Source organism: Dendronephthya gigantea, unplaced genomic scaffold (assembly GCF_004324835.1).
Source record: "Dendronephthya gigantea isolate DGI-Jeju-01 unplaced genomic scaffold, DenGig_1.0 000018F, whole genome shotgun sequence".
Classification (NCBI taxonomy): domain Eukaryota; kingdom Metazoa; phylum Cnidaria; class Anthozoa; order Malacalcyonacea; family Nephtheidae; genus Dendronephthya; species Dendronephthya gigantea.
This window is the reverse complement of record NW_021163028.1, coordinates 499,583-517,120: the sequence shown is the minus strand read 5'-3', so window position 1 is coordinate 517,120 and position 17,538 is coordinate 499,583. Positions and strand designations below refer to the sequence as shown.

Below are 17,538 nucleotides of genomic sequence, written 5' to 3'. Positions count from 1 at the left end.
GTCTTTGTTGATCGAAGAGTTCGGGCTCTTCGAAAACGAGTTCTTCACCCTTGTGGCTTTTTCTTGCTGATGTTTTGAAAATATCCATCACGTTTTTGCCCAGATGACCACTCGTGGCGACGTGTTTTTTTCTTATCACAAATTCCGTCATCCGTGTATTTACAACTGAACAGACAACGGTTCAATGTTATCTATTTGTTAACGTGTTAAAAATTCAAAGCAAAAAGTAACAATAACAACTACGATCTTGGAGAACCTAAAACAAACTACCGAAAAGAGTTTGGAATAGCTTATAAAATGAAGCAAAAGAAAAAGGCATGAGCATTAAAAAATTATTTACGCGTATTCTTGAACGCTCTTGACTCAACATATAAAATATCATCTTGTAAATATGTAAATAAAAGATTGAATGACATTAAGTTTAGGCTTGCAAGAATTTTATTGCACTTTGAAAAACAGATCAACTGAAAGGCTATCGTGTTTAAATATCATTGATACAGTATATAGCTAATTATAATAACACGAATCGTTGTTTGAAGAAGGCTTTTGGTGACATGTGAAAAACTACAAACCATATAAACTATCTGAAGTATGTTCTCTTCGCTAAGTTTTAAAGCTATTTACCCACTAACCAAAGTATCGCCATGTTGCACCTTATTCTTTATTACTATGATATCGAGGTTATAGGCCGAGAAGTTGGCTATTTTGCATGCAGTTTTTCCCGATTTATTATCAGTCATCCCCAGACCCATACTGATATACCATCAATGCTCATAGGAAAGCAAAATGTAGGGGCCATGCTCATTGGAATAGATTTCACGAATCTGACGGGGGTAATCGGTGGGTCTGACGGGGTGGAAAAAGCTCATCCTGATTGCGATAAGGGAGGAAGCTATGCGCTGACGGAGGTGAAGAACGATGATGCTCTCGATTTGTGCGAATCTCACTTTCTCTTAGAGCAATAACAGAAGCGTTGCCTTGCGCTGCCATGGGTCGGACTTCCGCACCACGTCGGAACGGACCGCGACAGCAGCGATAGACGAGAATTGAGCCAATTATGATAGCCAACACAACGCTTCCAAAAATAATAGCCGGAATGACCCAGGAAGCAAGTTCTTTCTTACGTTTGTTTGTACTGGAGGAACAGGACGGGCAACCCACGGTGACACATTTATTAGATCGACAGCATTCATTGCCACTACAATCGCCGTCTGTAAAACATTTAACATCCACTGAAATCATAGATTTCCCACATGTATGATTGCTCAAATCACAAGATTCTCCAGGGCCCCCACAATGACCATCAATGGCGCATTTTTCGCCCACACAGCTTCTCCGACACACGTTATCGTACGGACCTCTTTTGCAGCAATATTCCAAATTAGAGCAGTCAGAATTTGCAGAACACCGCGGGCAACTTGCGGTGACACATCTGCTGTACAGACAACACGCATCGCCACTGCAATCACCGTCTGTGGAACAATTACAAATCCCCGTTGCCGAAGATTTCTCACATTTGCTTGTATTCAAATTACAATACTCCCAAGGTCCTCCACAATGACTGTCCGAGAGACATTTCTCCCCGACACAGCGTCTCCGACAAACGCTGACGTCCCTGCCACGCTTACAACAAAATTCCGAAGCGGCGCAGTCAGAATTAGATAAACACCGCGAGCAACCAGTGCGAACGCATTTTCTAGACCAACAACATTCATCTCCACTACAATCACCATCTGTAACACAGCTTGTAACGGCACATACATTATTAGAGTCGCAAAATTCTCCAAGACCTCCACAGTCCCAACTGGAATGGCACGTTTCTCCAACGCAGCTTCGTCGGCAAATATTATGATCGTTGAGGTATTGATGTTCACAACAGTATTCGAACAAGGCACAGGCAAGACTAGAATTACATTCTTTACAACCGAATACGGCGCACTTGTTTGATATACAGCATTCGTCTTTCCCTCCACAATCACCGTCCGTCCAACAAAAGCGACCGACGCACGAAGGTTGGTCGTAGCAGCTTCTTCTGGTATTCCGATATCCCCTACAGCACAATTTATCGGGAAAGACCTCATCCCGACAATCAGAATTTGAATTGCACATGTTTTGGGCTGAAGACAGACTAAGCTCTCCAATGAACACCAGGCTTAGAGTGAAAATCAACAACACAGATTCGCTTGAGACTTTGTCTGCCGGCATTGGAAATTTTCCGGTTGACTGCATGTCCCGTGATTTCTACACGTACACAACTGATAATTTCGTATAAATGACAAACTTTGACGAAATGAAGCCCGTTTCAAACAGCCAAATACTATATATAAAGGAAGTCTTTATTTCTAAAAGGACGATTATGTGCATTTAAGTAAGCATTTAAGTATTTGCTTTTTCTTAAACATTTGCTCGAATAGCGTTGCCTATTCGTCAATTTTAGACTATAAAACCATCTCAAATCCATACTTCCTTGTTGATAGGAGTGTCTGGCATATCATTTTTTCGGTATTCGTTATCCTAGGATTAAACGGATAAAGCTTGAACGACACAAAATGCTCTCGGTGCCAGTTTATATACTTAGAGGATTTGAAGGACTTTCACGAGAGCAGTTTATCAACACAGAGACAACGCATGACATGACAGCGTGTCGAGGTTGTTTACTTAAAAGCAGCGCGGATTTACAATAATGCGCATATAAAATTTGTCATGCATGCACTGTTATTTTCAGGGAGTTATTTTAACACCCCCAAATTTAATTTTTCGGGGTGTTAAATTTTGGTGCTATTTTGACACCACTTTTAGAGTTATATTAACTCCTCGGTGGAGTAACGAGGTCTTCGAACGTTGATTAGTATGCAAAAATAATCCCATCTAGAGGGTTAGAGAAATTAACTCCATTTTTGGAGTTAAATTCCTCTCATTATATATTCATAATGGAGATTTGAAAACAAGGAGTGAAGATTGGTGATGCACATCGCGTTAATGATAATTTTTATTGAAATTGAACAAAATCTTGTATTAATTGAAATCATTTACTACATCAGAATACGTGATGAAAAGATTGCCTCGGATAGTTCTGGTAAGTTTATAACGATAAATGTCATAGAATCAATCATTAAATAGCGAAATACATGGTCGATCGGCTGGAGTAAAGCATTGACAACCGATCGTTATACATCGTATAGCGCATTATTAAATAAGGTATTCAGCGCATTAAAGATATCATAACTTACGGTCTTGTAGTTCTAGCCTGAAAGGCCTTAATTGAAGTTTTTTCGAAATCAAATTTTCAAACAAACTATATAAAAGAGCTCATTTGATATATTTATGGAAATGCGAATTCCCCAGGTTTATATTTTTGGTACTTTAAAACATGATTTATTCATGAATTATTCAATAAAACTATTTTTAACCTCTTTATGTGCAAAAAATCCAAGCATGCTTGTTTATTTCAGTTTATGATAAATCAAATAATAAACATTTTCCTGTTTTTTGTTAATTATTTTGCAATGAATCTTCTTTATTTTTATACTCAGGATCACCTTAAAATAACCAGGTAATATGGGACATTGTAATATCCATTCCTGGTTCTTTTTAATAATTGTCTGAAAGGTGGTCAATATTTGAGTGTAATGCTCAAATGCACATTAGCTATTTACACAACCAAGAAGTGCTATAAACATTTGATTGGTGCATTTTTGGATAACATATATATGTGAGAGTTAAGTGGCATTTAAAAGCTTGGTGATTTGCAGTCTTCCATATCAAATGTGGTCTTTTATGCTACAAAGTTTTAAGTAATACATCTCTCAAAACTGACCCTTAAACATGTTATATATGATTATGAAGCTATATATATTCATAAGGCTATAAATACAATTTTTTGAAAAAACTATTTTGTGTTAATATTATCTGTCAAAGAACCATGCATTGAACAGTGCAGATCATGCGAATCAAGCATTAAACTGTGCAGATAATTTAGAGCTATAATTATACACAATATGTATTGCAAGGCAGGTTTTAATCAGAAATCAATGTTAAAAAATTTGACCTTTTGAATTAATATTTTTGAGGGCTCATGAAAGTTAAATTTTCATGTATGAAAAATAATTAATTTATATGTCTTTTCCATTGTCCCACTTGGAAACCTCAATAACATTTATACAAAATCACCAACAACATCAAATCATGGATTAATTAAACTGAAGAAATAAGTGTTTGTTAGCTACCACAGAATATGTTCATAAATTAATAAAGCCAAAAACATTACTGATAGTATCCTAACATTAACTTTCATTTTAAATTTTGACAGTTGATTTTAAAATCAAGACAAACTGAGTCAACTAATCAAGAAAAAGAAAACCTCATGATGTGGGTTGAATTGCCAGGGACACCTATGCTAAGACTTCAGGTCTTTATACAGCTCAGTGGCCGGGTCTTTCTTGGCGAAATATTTGCAAAGTACACACGAAGCCCTCGCTTGCTCCGTAAAAAGTTCTCTTTCTCGGTACTTTTCATTCGAAAATTGTAAACTTAGTAGAGGACTTGCGATTTTGGATGCGAAAAGCTGGATTTGGCGACTAGTGCGAGCTATTTTAAGGTAAATATTTGAAGTTTTTCTTGCATTTAGTCTTCCCGCCTTTTTATTGTGTTAACTTGGCCTGCAAAAACAGACAAATTTATTGCAAGATTCTTATAGTTTGATTCTAAAATGTTTTTCAAATAGTTGTTTCGATAATTTTTGATGCTGGTCGATTTATTTTTTCTGTGGGGCTCTTGCCAAAAGAGTTTTTCAGTCGCAAAACTGACGGCGAAGTATTTTTTTGTTTCTGATCAGCATGAATACATTATATCGCGAGCCTCCGATATTTACCTTAAAGTTCCTGGGATATTTTAACAGTCTATAACAATTCGAATTCGTATCTTTAGAAGCAGTAGAAGGAGTCCACAATGCCCGGTAGAGGGTAGAAGAAGCAATGCCAATGGGAAACTCAAACACAAATTTCAATACAAGAAAGCCCTAACCAGGCCCTAACCTAGCGAAACGATGTTGAAAACAACCCCAAAATAACTGTTCAATTCTCAATGGACGAAGCAACTTACCATGATGCAGTAAATCTAGGTATGTGGAATTTTTTTCCTATTCTTTTTATATTAGCTAAGCCTAAGTTACTTGAAATTATTCCTTCCTTATACTCACATGTTTCTGCTTATTTGTTTGAGTATGTTTGCATTGTGGATCACATAGAACATATAGATTTTGAAGTTCTGTTGAACAATGTGCTCTGTTATATGCATACAAAGCACACTACTCGAATTTACACTCATATACATGCAATTTTTCTATTTGTTCGTAGATTGAAGACTTGTTTCGTGCAATTGGCACAACAGGAAACCTCCGAAAATTTTACTACGAGGAAAATTGTAAAAGAAGAAACGTGGATCAGTATTGCTTATACAGCCAAGTCATCATCTTGGTAGAGTGAGTCTTAGCTTAGTAGAACTCTAGTAGAACTGAACAACCAGTGTCTTAATGACTATACCATTATGTTTTAGGCATGCATGGTACTCCACTTAAAAACATTTTCTAAGTTTTTTGCAAATGTGCATGTGTGTTAAAGTGTAAATAAAAAGTATTAAAGAGCTATACTATAGAAGCAATTCCTTTAATGCGTAGTTGACTTGCTGTACTCAAACAGAAATGTAATTGATCTCATGTATTCAATATTATAATAATATAATAACGATATTTGTGCTGCATTGTTTGTTGACTCGATCGGTATTATATATAGGTAGAAATCTTCGATGGAACGGAATATTTCGCTCAATTTATTTATCTTTTCAATTGTGAAATTAAACCGAGGCAGATTTACTGGATAGATCACAATTGAAAAGAAAATCAAGCGAAAAATTTCCTTCGATCGAAGTAATTTACCTATATAGTAGAAAACCGGCCTAACACCTAAAACGGTGTTAAATGTGTTTAACTCCAAAAATGGAGTTATGTTTTATGTCCAGAATTGGAGTTAAATTAACTCCAAAAGCGGTGTTAAATTATAACACCAGAAGTGGAGTTATTTGTTACTCCAAAAAGCTACTCATTTTGAACCTTTTTTTTTGACCCCTTTTTTGGTGTTAAAATAACTCCCTAAAAATAACAGTGTGTCTAAAACAAACACTCTGAATAAAATAAACAAGCGGGTAAACCATATACCCTCACCCGTCTCCCATTCCTCCTTTCTGATATCGGCGGAAGACCGATTTAACGCAATTTTATTATTTTTTGCCTAGTTTAGTACGTCTGGAGTATATACATATTAATTCTTTGATACATATCTGCTTCTATAGGCAAATTGCGGTTTGGCGCAACTTTTATAAGTATGTAGTATGCGATATACAATGAGACACGACTTTTTCACAGGGCTTTTGTACAAATTGATGAATTATGTATCTTTACTAATGTCATTTATCGCAGGCTTCAAACAAGAAATGCCTGAGAACGTTGTCACCACTTTCAAGGAATTTAAAAGTAAGAATCCGCAAACATATAGAGTGCGGCATAACCAACCGCAAAAATGCGTGCAAGCTATAGGTCGTCAAACACTTCTGCAATACACCTTATAGGCTTCAGACATATACACATAGTTTATTGTGAAAATTCTCAGGATAGCGACAGGATTTGTCAGCTCTACAACTGCAGCCAAGGTCGATACTGCTTTTCAAACGCGGTGATTCCAAAGGTAAGGGCGAATGCTGTATGAATAAAAGTACCATCGAATTTAAAGACTGCTCGCAATGTAAACCATTTCGACATTTCTACCCTCTGAATTTTCAAGTAAACACACGAGAAGTGTTTTTTGAAAAAGTTGGGTAGCGAAAGGCGAAAAAAAATTGCGAAATAACGAAATACGAAATAGCGAAAGAAATTTTTGTTACATCTTCAACGTGTTGGTCCCGTGGGACATATATATTGCAATTCCGATAAAGTAAGTAAAACAAAATAACCGGTTCCAACAAATTGAAACAACTGGAAAGCATATTATCGAGGATTTGCCTAAAGCAAATTGGCTCAAAAACATGAAAATCAAAGTGGAAAACCAATACCATATTCAATAAAAAAATATATGACAAATCCAACTATTTATTTATAATACTGGAATTGAGACGCCGACACGCAAGGTAAGGTTATCGGAATCTACATAGGAACAATCATTAATGAAGGATTTTGCCGATAGAAACCGAGAGCCATTTCGCCATTGACGCTGTTGTATAATTTCTTACTACTTTCAGGGAGCAACAGAATGTTAAAAACAACTGCGCTGATTTCTCTCTTAACTTGGAGTGCGATATTCATAGTCAACATCAGCTTGGTTGTCACTGTAGACGAATGTTATACGAATGGCGATTGTCTTAGCGACTTCAAGCATCTACGCATCGTTTGTTGTAAAAACTCTCGCGATAGCGACAGAATTTGTCAGCCCTACCACTGCCAAGGTCGATACTGCTTCACAGACGGTGATTGCGGAGGTGAGGGTGAATGCTGTATGAATAAAAGATGTATCCACTCTAACGATTGCCCGCAATGTAATACAAGTTCTGACTGTGCCGCTTCGGAGTATTGCTGCAAGCGAGCTCATGGAAATGTTTGTCGGAGGAGCTGCGTCAGAGAAAGATGCGAGAAAGGTGGCGATCAGTGTGCAGGTCGTCGGGAATATTGCGATTCGAAAAATATGTGCGCGAAACGTTTGAAACTTCAAACTTCAAAGCAAACACCAAAACAAACTCAAGCACCAAAACAAATTCCAACGCCAGAACAAACCCATACGACAAAAGAGAAGTCAGATTCATGTTCTTGCTCGTGTTTTCATCCGTTTCCTGGTTGGGCGATTGGATTTGTGGCAGTTGGATTACTGCTGGTCATCATCTTCGCGCTTGTATCCTATTTGTTGCACCGACATTGCAAATCGCGCTACAAGAGCAGAGCAGGAGTTGTTTACCCACACGGGGAACTTCTGCAAGCAAACCAACACCATGAAATGACTCTTCATGACTTTCACAACTAGCGCTTCAAAGGTGAAAATTTATACAACAGTAACAGTACGCATCACATGTTGTTAGGTATAATTAGTCTGGGCAAATTGTCTTACTGGTTCAAAAAATGTGATTGAAAATAGTAACTCGTTTTCACTAGTGTATGAGGATATGCATACAATATAATTATATAATTAAAAAGATTTGGAGTTTTACAATTATTACCGTACTTTTTATTTTCCCCGTAAATATATTTAAACCTTAAAACAATAACATTTTCCCATCATCAAAGTTGTGTTTGAATCGATGCTACAGCATAATAATTGTTATTTAGCTTTCATGTTTTCTGCCCAATTTGTTCTTATTTAAACAATGAACTGTCTTAATAATATATGCAAATTAGGAAATATATGTATGTTTTTGGATCAAAATCAAAATTATCCTAAGTAAATTAAACACAAAAAAATGTTTTTAATCGAGTTTTAAAAACAATAACTGTTTCACACCGTCTAATCTGAAGTGGAAGACAGCTCATTCTATATTAGAGCAGCAGCATGATTGTTTCTTCATGACTGTCTTCGGTGGTTTTTGCGTCAGATTTCAGTGACTCATGGCAGAAGAACAAAAACAGGTATCATTCAGCTTTCAGCTTATGAACTCTATGCATGGCATGGGGGAACTACTTGAAAGTATACTTGGTTTATTGAAACAAGCTGTTTTCTGTCCGACAAAAAGACTTTATCCTTTAAATTAACGCAGTACCGCCAACACCAAAGTTTTATTTCAATATTTTTATCATAACATATATAACCTAGTGATCTACCGTATCAAAGGCCGTGCCTCTTGTTGATCCGTACTCATTAAGATCTTTCGGCAATTTTTGAAACAAATGAGAGGTTTTTACAGATCTAAAATTCTCAAATAAAGCGTAAGTATATAGTTATCGGTATCGGAAGAGCAACTTTCCAGGAACATAACCAAAAAATTAAAAGACATAATGATTTTTGTGATTAGTTTTTAATGCATCAACGCGTAATTTCACAAGTATAGCATTTGCATGATGACTTCAACTGACGAAATGAAGTACGTTCAGCTGTAGGTGGCGATATTCAACAGACGTGTACCGCAATGCTCAAAACCTCGCCAAACTCATTCACAAGCTGATCCAAATCAATATGCGGGGTGGGGGGTTTTTATCACAAACTTTAGAAAGAGAAGACGTGCACCACATTAAAAAGTTTCCTTTAGACACCTGAGCACTGGTCAATGAATTCAGAATAATACAGTACGGCGCTTGCTCATTCTCAATTATAAGCAGAATATTTAATTCACTACAGGCACCACGACACATGCAGTTTTTTTGTTACATTCAAAATGCGAACTTAACATTTTCATGACTAATTTTCTGCGATTCACTTTCCTCTCGATTTTATTACCTTTCTTTTAACACGGCATGTTTCTTTAAAATTTTGATAGGGTTTCATCACAACTTTGCATCAAGTATCCAATTCAAGTTATTCCAAGTTTGATGACATAGATTAAAAGCAGCACATCAGTGTCGAATTTGAACCCATCTGCGTTAATTTGTCGTATTGAACGAATTTGGATTTTCTTCGGTCTTAATGTCGAATGTGTATTAGGTGTTTTGTCCCCCGTCGTTAACTATATTATATTTTGTTTTACAAAGGCGTAAGGAAACCCCCTGGCAAAAACAACAGTAAGGCGATAAACCAAGTTAAGCGAATATCTGTTCTTGTATGCATGGGAAGTTTTGAAGGAGCCAAATGACTAGAGGAACTCTCACGATTTTTATACTATTAACTTGCTGCAGTGTTTTCTTATCACATATCAGTCTGGTTGTGGCCATAGACGAATGCTATACGAACGGCGATTGTTACAGCGACTTCAGGCATTTACGTATAGTTTGTTGTAAAAATTCTCGTGATAGCGATAGAATTTGTCAGCCTTATAACTGCGAAGATCGATACTGCTTCACAGACGGTGACTGCGGAGGTGATGGCGAATGCTGCATCGATAAAAAATGCATCCATTCTCAAAATTGCCCACGATGTAATACAAATTCCGACTGTGCTTCGTCTGAGTATTGCTGCAAAAGAACACACGGTAATGTTTGTCGTAGAAGTTGTGTCAGGGAGAGATGCGATAAAGGTGGCGATCAATGTGCCGGCCCTGGGGAATATTGCGACTCAGATAATGTATGTGCGACATCGCTGGTTCCAACCAAAATCAACTTAGAGCAACAGAGGACCGGAAAACAAACTAAAAACCCAACCGCGAAGCAAACGCAAAAGACAAATGGATGGGAAACCCAAACGCAAATCACGAAATTTAATAATCCACACAAGAGCACGAAAACGGCAAATATGCCAGATTGGGCGATCGCATTAATTGTACTCGTTATAATGATGGCTGGTATAATCGGTATACTATCTTACTTGCTGTTCAGCGTTAAAAAACAATCCCGGAATATCTCAAGGACTGACAATGAAGGATATCAAATACCTACTTAAAAATAACCATTCGCAATGCACCCAAGTATTTGTTTTATTTAATTAGTTTACATGCGGAATATTTAGGAATTCCTAACGAACCAAGAAGTGTTTGATGCAGAAATAAACTGAGCAAAGCCGGAATTATTAATGCAAATCATTACGCTTTTGATCAAAGTGAGGTGGTTTAGAAAAATAGATGGAATATTAAGCATTGAGTGTGGCCAAATCACATATTGGATCATCATTTCAAAATATGCCCGACACTTTTTTTACAATAAATGAATTGTGAAAGCGACATAGGGGGTATAAAAAGAATTATTCAAAACGGTAAGAAAAACAACAACTTTTGCATAAGGAAATAGCACACTCAAGGGAAACCTGTTGGCTCCCGTATACTTTTATATAATTTCTTCATGTAGCATCGTGCAACAAAATGGTTAAAACATCGCTGACTCTTTTCTTTACCTGTATCGCAATATTCAAGGGAAGAATTGGCTTCATTTTGGCTATAGACGAATGTTATACTAATGGCGACTGTTATAGCAACTTCAGGCATTTACGAATCGTTTGTTGTAAAAATTCTCGAGATAGCGACAGAATATGCCAGCCTTACAATTGCCAAGGTCGATACTGTTTCACCGACGGTGATTGCGGAGGTGAGGGTGAATGCTGTATGAATAACAAATGTATTCACTCTCAAAATTGCTCTCGGTGTAAAACAAGTTCTGACTGTGCTGCTTCGGAGTATTGCTGCAAGCGAGCTCATGGAAATGTTTGTCGGAGGAGCTGCGTCAGAGAAAGATGCGAGAAAGGTGGCGATCAGTGTGCAGGTCCTGGGGAATACTGTGACCCAAATAATGCTTGTGCAAAACTATTGAATCCAATTAAAACATCAAGGAAAACCCCGAAGCAAACCCTAAATCAAACCCCAGCGCCAAAACAGAAGTCCGAATCATTCACTTGTTCGTGTTCAGACACCTTTTCCGACTGGGCGACTGGATTCATTGTTATTGGAATACTGTTAACCATCATAGGTGCTATAACATCGTATTTGTTGTACCATCGTTGCATATCAGAGAATTCACGAAGAAATTCAAATACACCTTGCACAGGGATTATCAACCCAAACCAAGACACAGCAACCTGGCAACCAAGCACAAATTTTGCAACGTTTCCTCATAACTCTCATCATACTCAGCAACCCCACCCAAGTGAAAACCTATCACCAACAGTATTACCCTCTGGTGGTTATAACCAAGCTGGACAATTTCTCCAAACCGGTTCAACAGACAGGTCTGTATTCTGAGCAGACTAAAAATATCAGTATCATGAACGCTGAATGGTTCGCTACTGAGGAACTTTAATATTGTATATAAAGGTAATACATATCCAATTAAATATTTATAATATTTATTTGCACTGAAATGGTAAGGTTATTTGATTTTTTAGAAATAATTAATAAAAGATTTCGCGAATAGCAACGCACGTTGCCAAGGGAGAACAATTTCGCTACTGACGCTGTTGTTTTATGATATAATTCACACTGGTTTTTACTGAGCACTCGTTAGATTAGAAAATCCCAGACCACAGTCTTATCTGCGGTTATGTGATTTTCTCAGTATCCGGTTTAAAATATTCAATTATAATTTTTTCCATTGATTTACTCACCAGAACTTTTAGTGACAGTTGCCAGCAATTAAATTACGTAGATTGCGCAATAAATCGTGTGATTTGGAGTTTCGTACAATTTTGGGGGGTTTGGTATAACCATATTGGTACATATTTCACCTGTGCCATAGTTCATCTTCTTACGCATCTAAAATATATAAGCCTGGTGGCTACGGTAACCAATCTACTTTTATCTTTCGGTAGCGCATGCGCATAATGCAAATGGCCGTACGTAACGCCTATTCATAATAGCGGATGATTTTGGACTTCGGCATCTGTGGTGTAAATATTCGAGTGCAGTAAGTACTCTCGCCATCGCTCAAAGGTCACCTTTTTCCCGTTTTACATCGTTATGAGAAGAGTTTTATTGAGCAAGCTATGGATTGTTTATAAAGTTTTTATAGTGTTTTTATTATACATAGCGTAAATAATCCATTGTTATATCTCAATCCGTTTCTTGAGGCCTGTTTTCATCTCAACTGTATCGTGGCAAAACGTAGCATTCCTTTGTTCCAAAGTAATTTTTCCTAGCCTTTTCAGGAAACAATGACATACGCTACGCTTCGCTACGATGCGGTTGAAAATGGCATTGCATGCAGCAAACAATCCTAAGATATTTCTTTGGGAGATATTTTTAGAACATATGCATGTGGGATTAAATGTACTATCGCGTTCATGACCAAAATTGACAAAGTACTTTATATAGAGCTCTTCACTTGCTTCGCAAAAGGTAAATCAGATCTGGTGTGTGCTGATCGCAAAGCGCGAAAATACGCTAAAATTGCACGGAATGAATTATAGTCTGAGCGAAATTCTTTCATTTGTTCCTGATAATGGCGAAATATTTCACCTCATTCCGACTTGTACATACCAAGTTACCGTCGATTTCTAGGGGGAGGGGAAGGCCTTTGTCGATCCTTAGTTAACGTCACACTGCATGGGATAGGAGGCGGGTCTCTGTATCTCGTTGCGCGAGGCGGGAGAGGCGGCAGGGGTTCGTCTTTGTTGGATGTTGGGTCTGGAGGATTCTCCTGGGGTTTCGCTGCCGGGGGTTCGGGGGGTTTTCTCCGTTCTTTACTAGGTCTTGTAGGGAATTTTGCTGAGGCACTGGCTTCAGGCTCGTTAGCGGTACATGTCTGATCGCGGATTTCTTGAATGGGTCGATCGACAGATGGCGGTTTAGACGGCGGGGGGAGAGGCGGGGGGAGTGGCGGGGGAAGGGACGCTGGCCGACGGTAACGGTTTTGGGGTTTAGAAGTCGCCGTCAAAGAAAGATCTTTACTTTTCACTTCAGATGGTGTATCAACGGCAGGATTTTCCGTAGGACTCTTATGACCCCTTTTTCGCAGGCAATAAACACCTAACAACCCAGGCAACAAAACTAGGAAACAAATGCCCAAAGCGATCGTCACAATAACCCAAACGCTCAACTCCTTGGAATCGACATTACACTTATTTGTACAATAGGAATCCGAGCCACAACAAAGATCAATTCGTCCGCAATCTCCGTCAGACTGGCACGATTCTCCAAGACAAGAGGACTGGCAGCTGTTCTTGTCAAAATCGTGCCCTTTGACACAGCAAACAGTGTTGTTCGCGCAGTCTTGATTAGCGAAGCATTCGTGGCGACATCCGTGCGTTTTGCAATGATGTAACCCGCTACAGCACTCGTGTTGCCCGCCACAGTCAATATGCGTATAGCAAAACTCGCCGACGCAGCTCCGTAAGCAAACGCTCTTTTCGTGTATGTCTTTCTTGCGACAGCAGTAAGTGCCAGATTTACAATCCGAGTTCGTCAAGCATTCGCTGGCACATCCATAGGCCGAGCAACGGTTTAAAACGCCGCAGCACTCGTTAATACCACGACAATCCTCATGAGTCGCACAATATTGTCCAATACAGCTAGCCCTGCATCGTTTTCTTTTCGAATGGCTGTTAACTCGGCAACAGAATTGTCTATGACTCGACGCACAATCGCTGTCGGTTTCGCAAAAACTCCCATGGACAAAATCCTCGTTCAGATATACGAAGGTTTGTATCAAAAGCCACAATAAAACCGACACTCCGGACTTAGTCATATCACCAATTATATAAGTGTGTTGTTTTTAATTCGAGCTAGTGTATATTATAGTGGAGATACTAGCTGTCGCAAATATATTAGCACCGGCATTTCAAAAGTGTAAATTCCATGCGCCGGCGTGTTTTGAAATATATTTAAACGACGTTTGGAATCGCGTTGTTTTGAGATCACAATCCCCACAGCGTCATGACACTTTGCAAAAACTTATCTCTGAATATATTGAAAGAGTTTAAAGAGATTATATTCGAAGAAGCTCAATGGATCTCCGGATTTGGCGACTAAACAAACGAACTTACATCTCTCGCCATTGTTTACATATACACACTTCGCCCTCGGTCAGCTGGCCGTGAGAGAAAACTATGGCCTTCTTCTATATGTATATAAATACTTAATATTTAGCCCTTGAAAAATTTTGACATATTATAGTCCCCGATACATATCTAAAGCGAACCAAACTTTTCGCATATTTTTTTACCATGTACGAACTGACTGCATTTCCCAAATATTTTCGAACTAAAGCGTCTAGGGATTTTATCGTAGACCACTCGAATATTTAACTTACGTATTTTAGGTGCGAATTTTTAACTATAGTCTATACATCAGCTATTGTGTCGCCATGAGAACCCCATAAGTTTCTAATTATTATTTAATCGTTTTGATATAGATGGTTTATTCAACCACAATTCACACTAATATACAAAAGGGTTTATCAGATAAGTTAGCTATAAATACAAAAATAATCCAGATATACTATAACGATTACAATAGTATAATATAGAATATAGTCATATAGATTAAACAGCACACGATGTCAGTACTAAAATGACTACACGATGCAACTATGAATGATATGTATGTCTGTTATCTAACTCTACTTCTAAATACTTCAGTCAAAATTTTGCGAATGCCAGATATTGGCAGCTATAGGATGCATGCATGCTAAACGATTTTTGCTTGTATAATTTTTGGGGATTGTAATTTTGACAATCCTTCAATTTGTTATAGTTTAAGAACCTATATTTAGTTGCCACAGTAAAAATCTATTATCATAGACAATCATTTTACTAAAATGACTGAATGAAACATACTCCGAAAAACACGATCTTGTAAACACGAGATATTATAGCGATAAAATAACGAGACGAGACGACTATTTACCGCAAAACTGTTGTTTTGTATTTCAAGCCTCAGTCATTGTCATTGAGTTTACAAGATTTTACAGTATGACTATATATTATAGGGCCATTGATACGTGAGGGAAAAAATAAGTCGCAACTTGTTAAGTTTTTCATTTATATATATGCATTTGTTTCTGTATAGCGCATGTTTAGGTTAGATGAGCTTGCAACGTTCTAGTCTGCTGTTTACTTAGTAATATTTAATCACTGGCCTAATTTCGTATGTACATATAGATATGTCCTTAATTGACAGACTTAAAAAGTCATTTTAAGAATTGTAGCGCTACGATGACATTTAATGCGCTGTTTTTTTCCAACTGGTTAACTTATAGATACAGTATATCATTTGAACGTATTTTTTATGTATTTTTTATAATTCCCAGGGAGTTTGCTTTGAGCGCCACGATGATATTTAATATTGTTACTGCTATTGAAATTGTTACACTACAACTATGTTATAACGATGGCGATGGTGTGAAAATTAGTCATATCTGCGTACAATATTGTACGCGAAATCAACAAAACATAAACCAAAAGATATATTGTTCTGGCATCTACTAATGTACAAAAAAATTTAAAAAAAAAACCTGTTTAACTTCGCTGATAAACATTGCAATTGAGAAGAATATGATATAAAAAATGTCTGCATCAATTAATGCAGTCGCTATATATTGATATTCCGAAATAATGATCGTAATCTTGTACAGGCCGAACCATGCATGTCATAAAATACGTACATATGATATAACCCCCTGGCAAGCTTTATAGAAAAGCGGAAAGATCTGAAAGGTTTCATATTCCCTGAAGGCCAGTTCTCACGGGAGCTTTTTGCCGCGATTTTAGGTGCGCGATTTCCGTCTTTCGAGAGATTTAATCGAGTGGATAAGTCACGGATTAAAAAAAAAGGCACTTACACACAGAGCGTCATAACTATTCAATCGTCTGCAAGTTTCGGCCAAGTAAATCATTCGTCGCATAGAAAACATAGCCGGCCTATATATGAGACAAACTTTTCGCGCGTCCTGCTATGAAAATTTAAACACAGAAGACAATGTCGTTTTACTCGTAAAACATTAGCAGAAATGCAGAGGAATGCGAATTTATGACGCGCTTCGCCACGACAACCAGAAGCTAGCGAGCACGCATCGCCAGCTGAAGGTTTTTGGTTGGAATTTGCCTTTTTTAAAAAATTTGCATATGCAGTCTGAAGCATTGCTACAGAAAACAACATTGTTACGCAATGTTAGCTACCAAAATTGCCCACTTTAGTCAAGTCCACAAAACAAAACAAAAAACATGTTGGGGCAATTTATTTACCATCTTTGCATAGCACTTTGCTCATGCCATGCAGTTTGGAAACACGTTGCTAAACAATTAATAAGTTTAATTAACATTGTTTAGCTATGTCATGCGCATTTATTTTCGGAAACAAATTTCGCTTCCTTTCAAAGCAAAAATTACTTCCAAAAAGTTACAAACATTTGCCTGGTAAAAATTATGACAGCACCAGTGAATTTCAAAATTAGTGACTGAATTACGTACATAGTATAACAAATGAGATATTTTGACTCACCCAGGCAGATTGGTTTCCAGTGTTTTCTTAGGTAGAGACTGCAACAGTTTAACCATGGCCAGTATGATAGGAACACGTAATATTTCATTATCGTCGTCTTCTTTTCTGCCACTGAGACGGTGAAAATCCTTCGACTCAATCTGACAAAAAATACAGTTTAACAGATTAAAAGAGAATGCTTAGCAAAAAAATAAGAGACAAGTCTTATTCTATAAACATTTTTGGGTGGTTTGGTGTGTCACTGGCAATTTGTGGGAATTAATTATTATTAATCACGATTACGAATTAATTACGATTTTCTTGTGTATAAATTTTTTAAAATTCCTAATTATTAAACACGTTATTTTTAATAGGGAATTAGAGGAGACAATTGATCAGCATACTGTTCATTCCTCGTATGCGAAGTACTTTAACACAGACAGACAAAAATTACCATGCATGAGTATATTTTTTTTCGTAGTGAACTTGACTAGCTCGAAAATTGGTGTTAAATATTCA

At 37.4% G+C, this 17,538-nt stretch overlaps 2 protein-coding genes and 1 long non-coding RNA gene across 4 annotated transcripts in view; 1 reads left to right on the top strand and 2 right to left on the bottom strand.

Moving 5' to 3' along the window:
• Positions 1-17,538, bottom strand: part of LOC114520778 (small subunit processome component 20 homolog) — a 121,104-nt gene that overhangs the window by 74,200 nt on the left and 29,366 nt on the right. Inside the window, exon 20 of the mRNA XM_028541111.1 lies at positions 17,041-17,180. Coding sequence (XP_028396912.1) covers positions 17,041-17,180 — 140 coding nt within the window. The remainder of the gene's footprint in view (positions 1-17,040; positions 17,181-17,538) is intronic.
• Positions 509-2,167, bottom strand: LOC114520781 (prestalk protein-like). The gene has a single exon (XM_028541115.1). The coding sequence runs from the start codon at positions 2,107-2,109 to the stop codon at positions 817-819; it is 1,293 nt and encodes a 430-aa protein (XP_028396916.1). The 5' UTR covers positions 2,110-2,167; the 3' UTR covers positions 509-816.
• On the top strand, positions 2,759-5,770 carry LOC114520785. 2 transcript variants are annotated; one of them, XR_003686728.1, is made up of 4 exons: positions 2,759-3,076; positions 4,310-4,597; positions 4,927-5,119; positions 5,355-5,770. It is a non-coding gene; the product is annotated as an uncharacterized LOC114520785 (long non-coding RNA). The 2 variants fall into 2 exon arrangements; XR_003686727.1 differs by lacking the exon at positions 2,759-3,076 and having other exon boundaries at positions 3,537-4,597.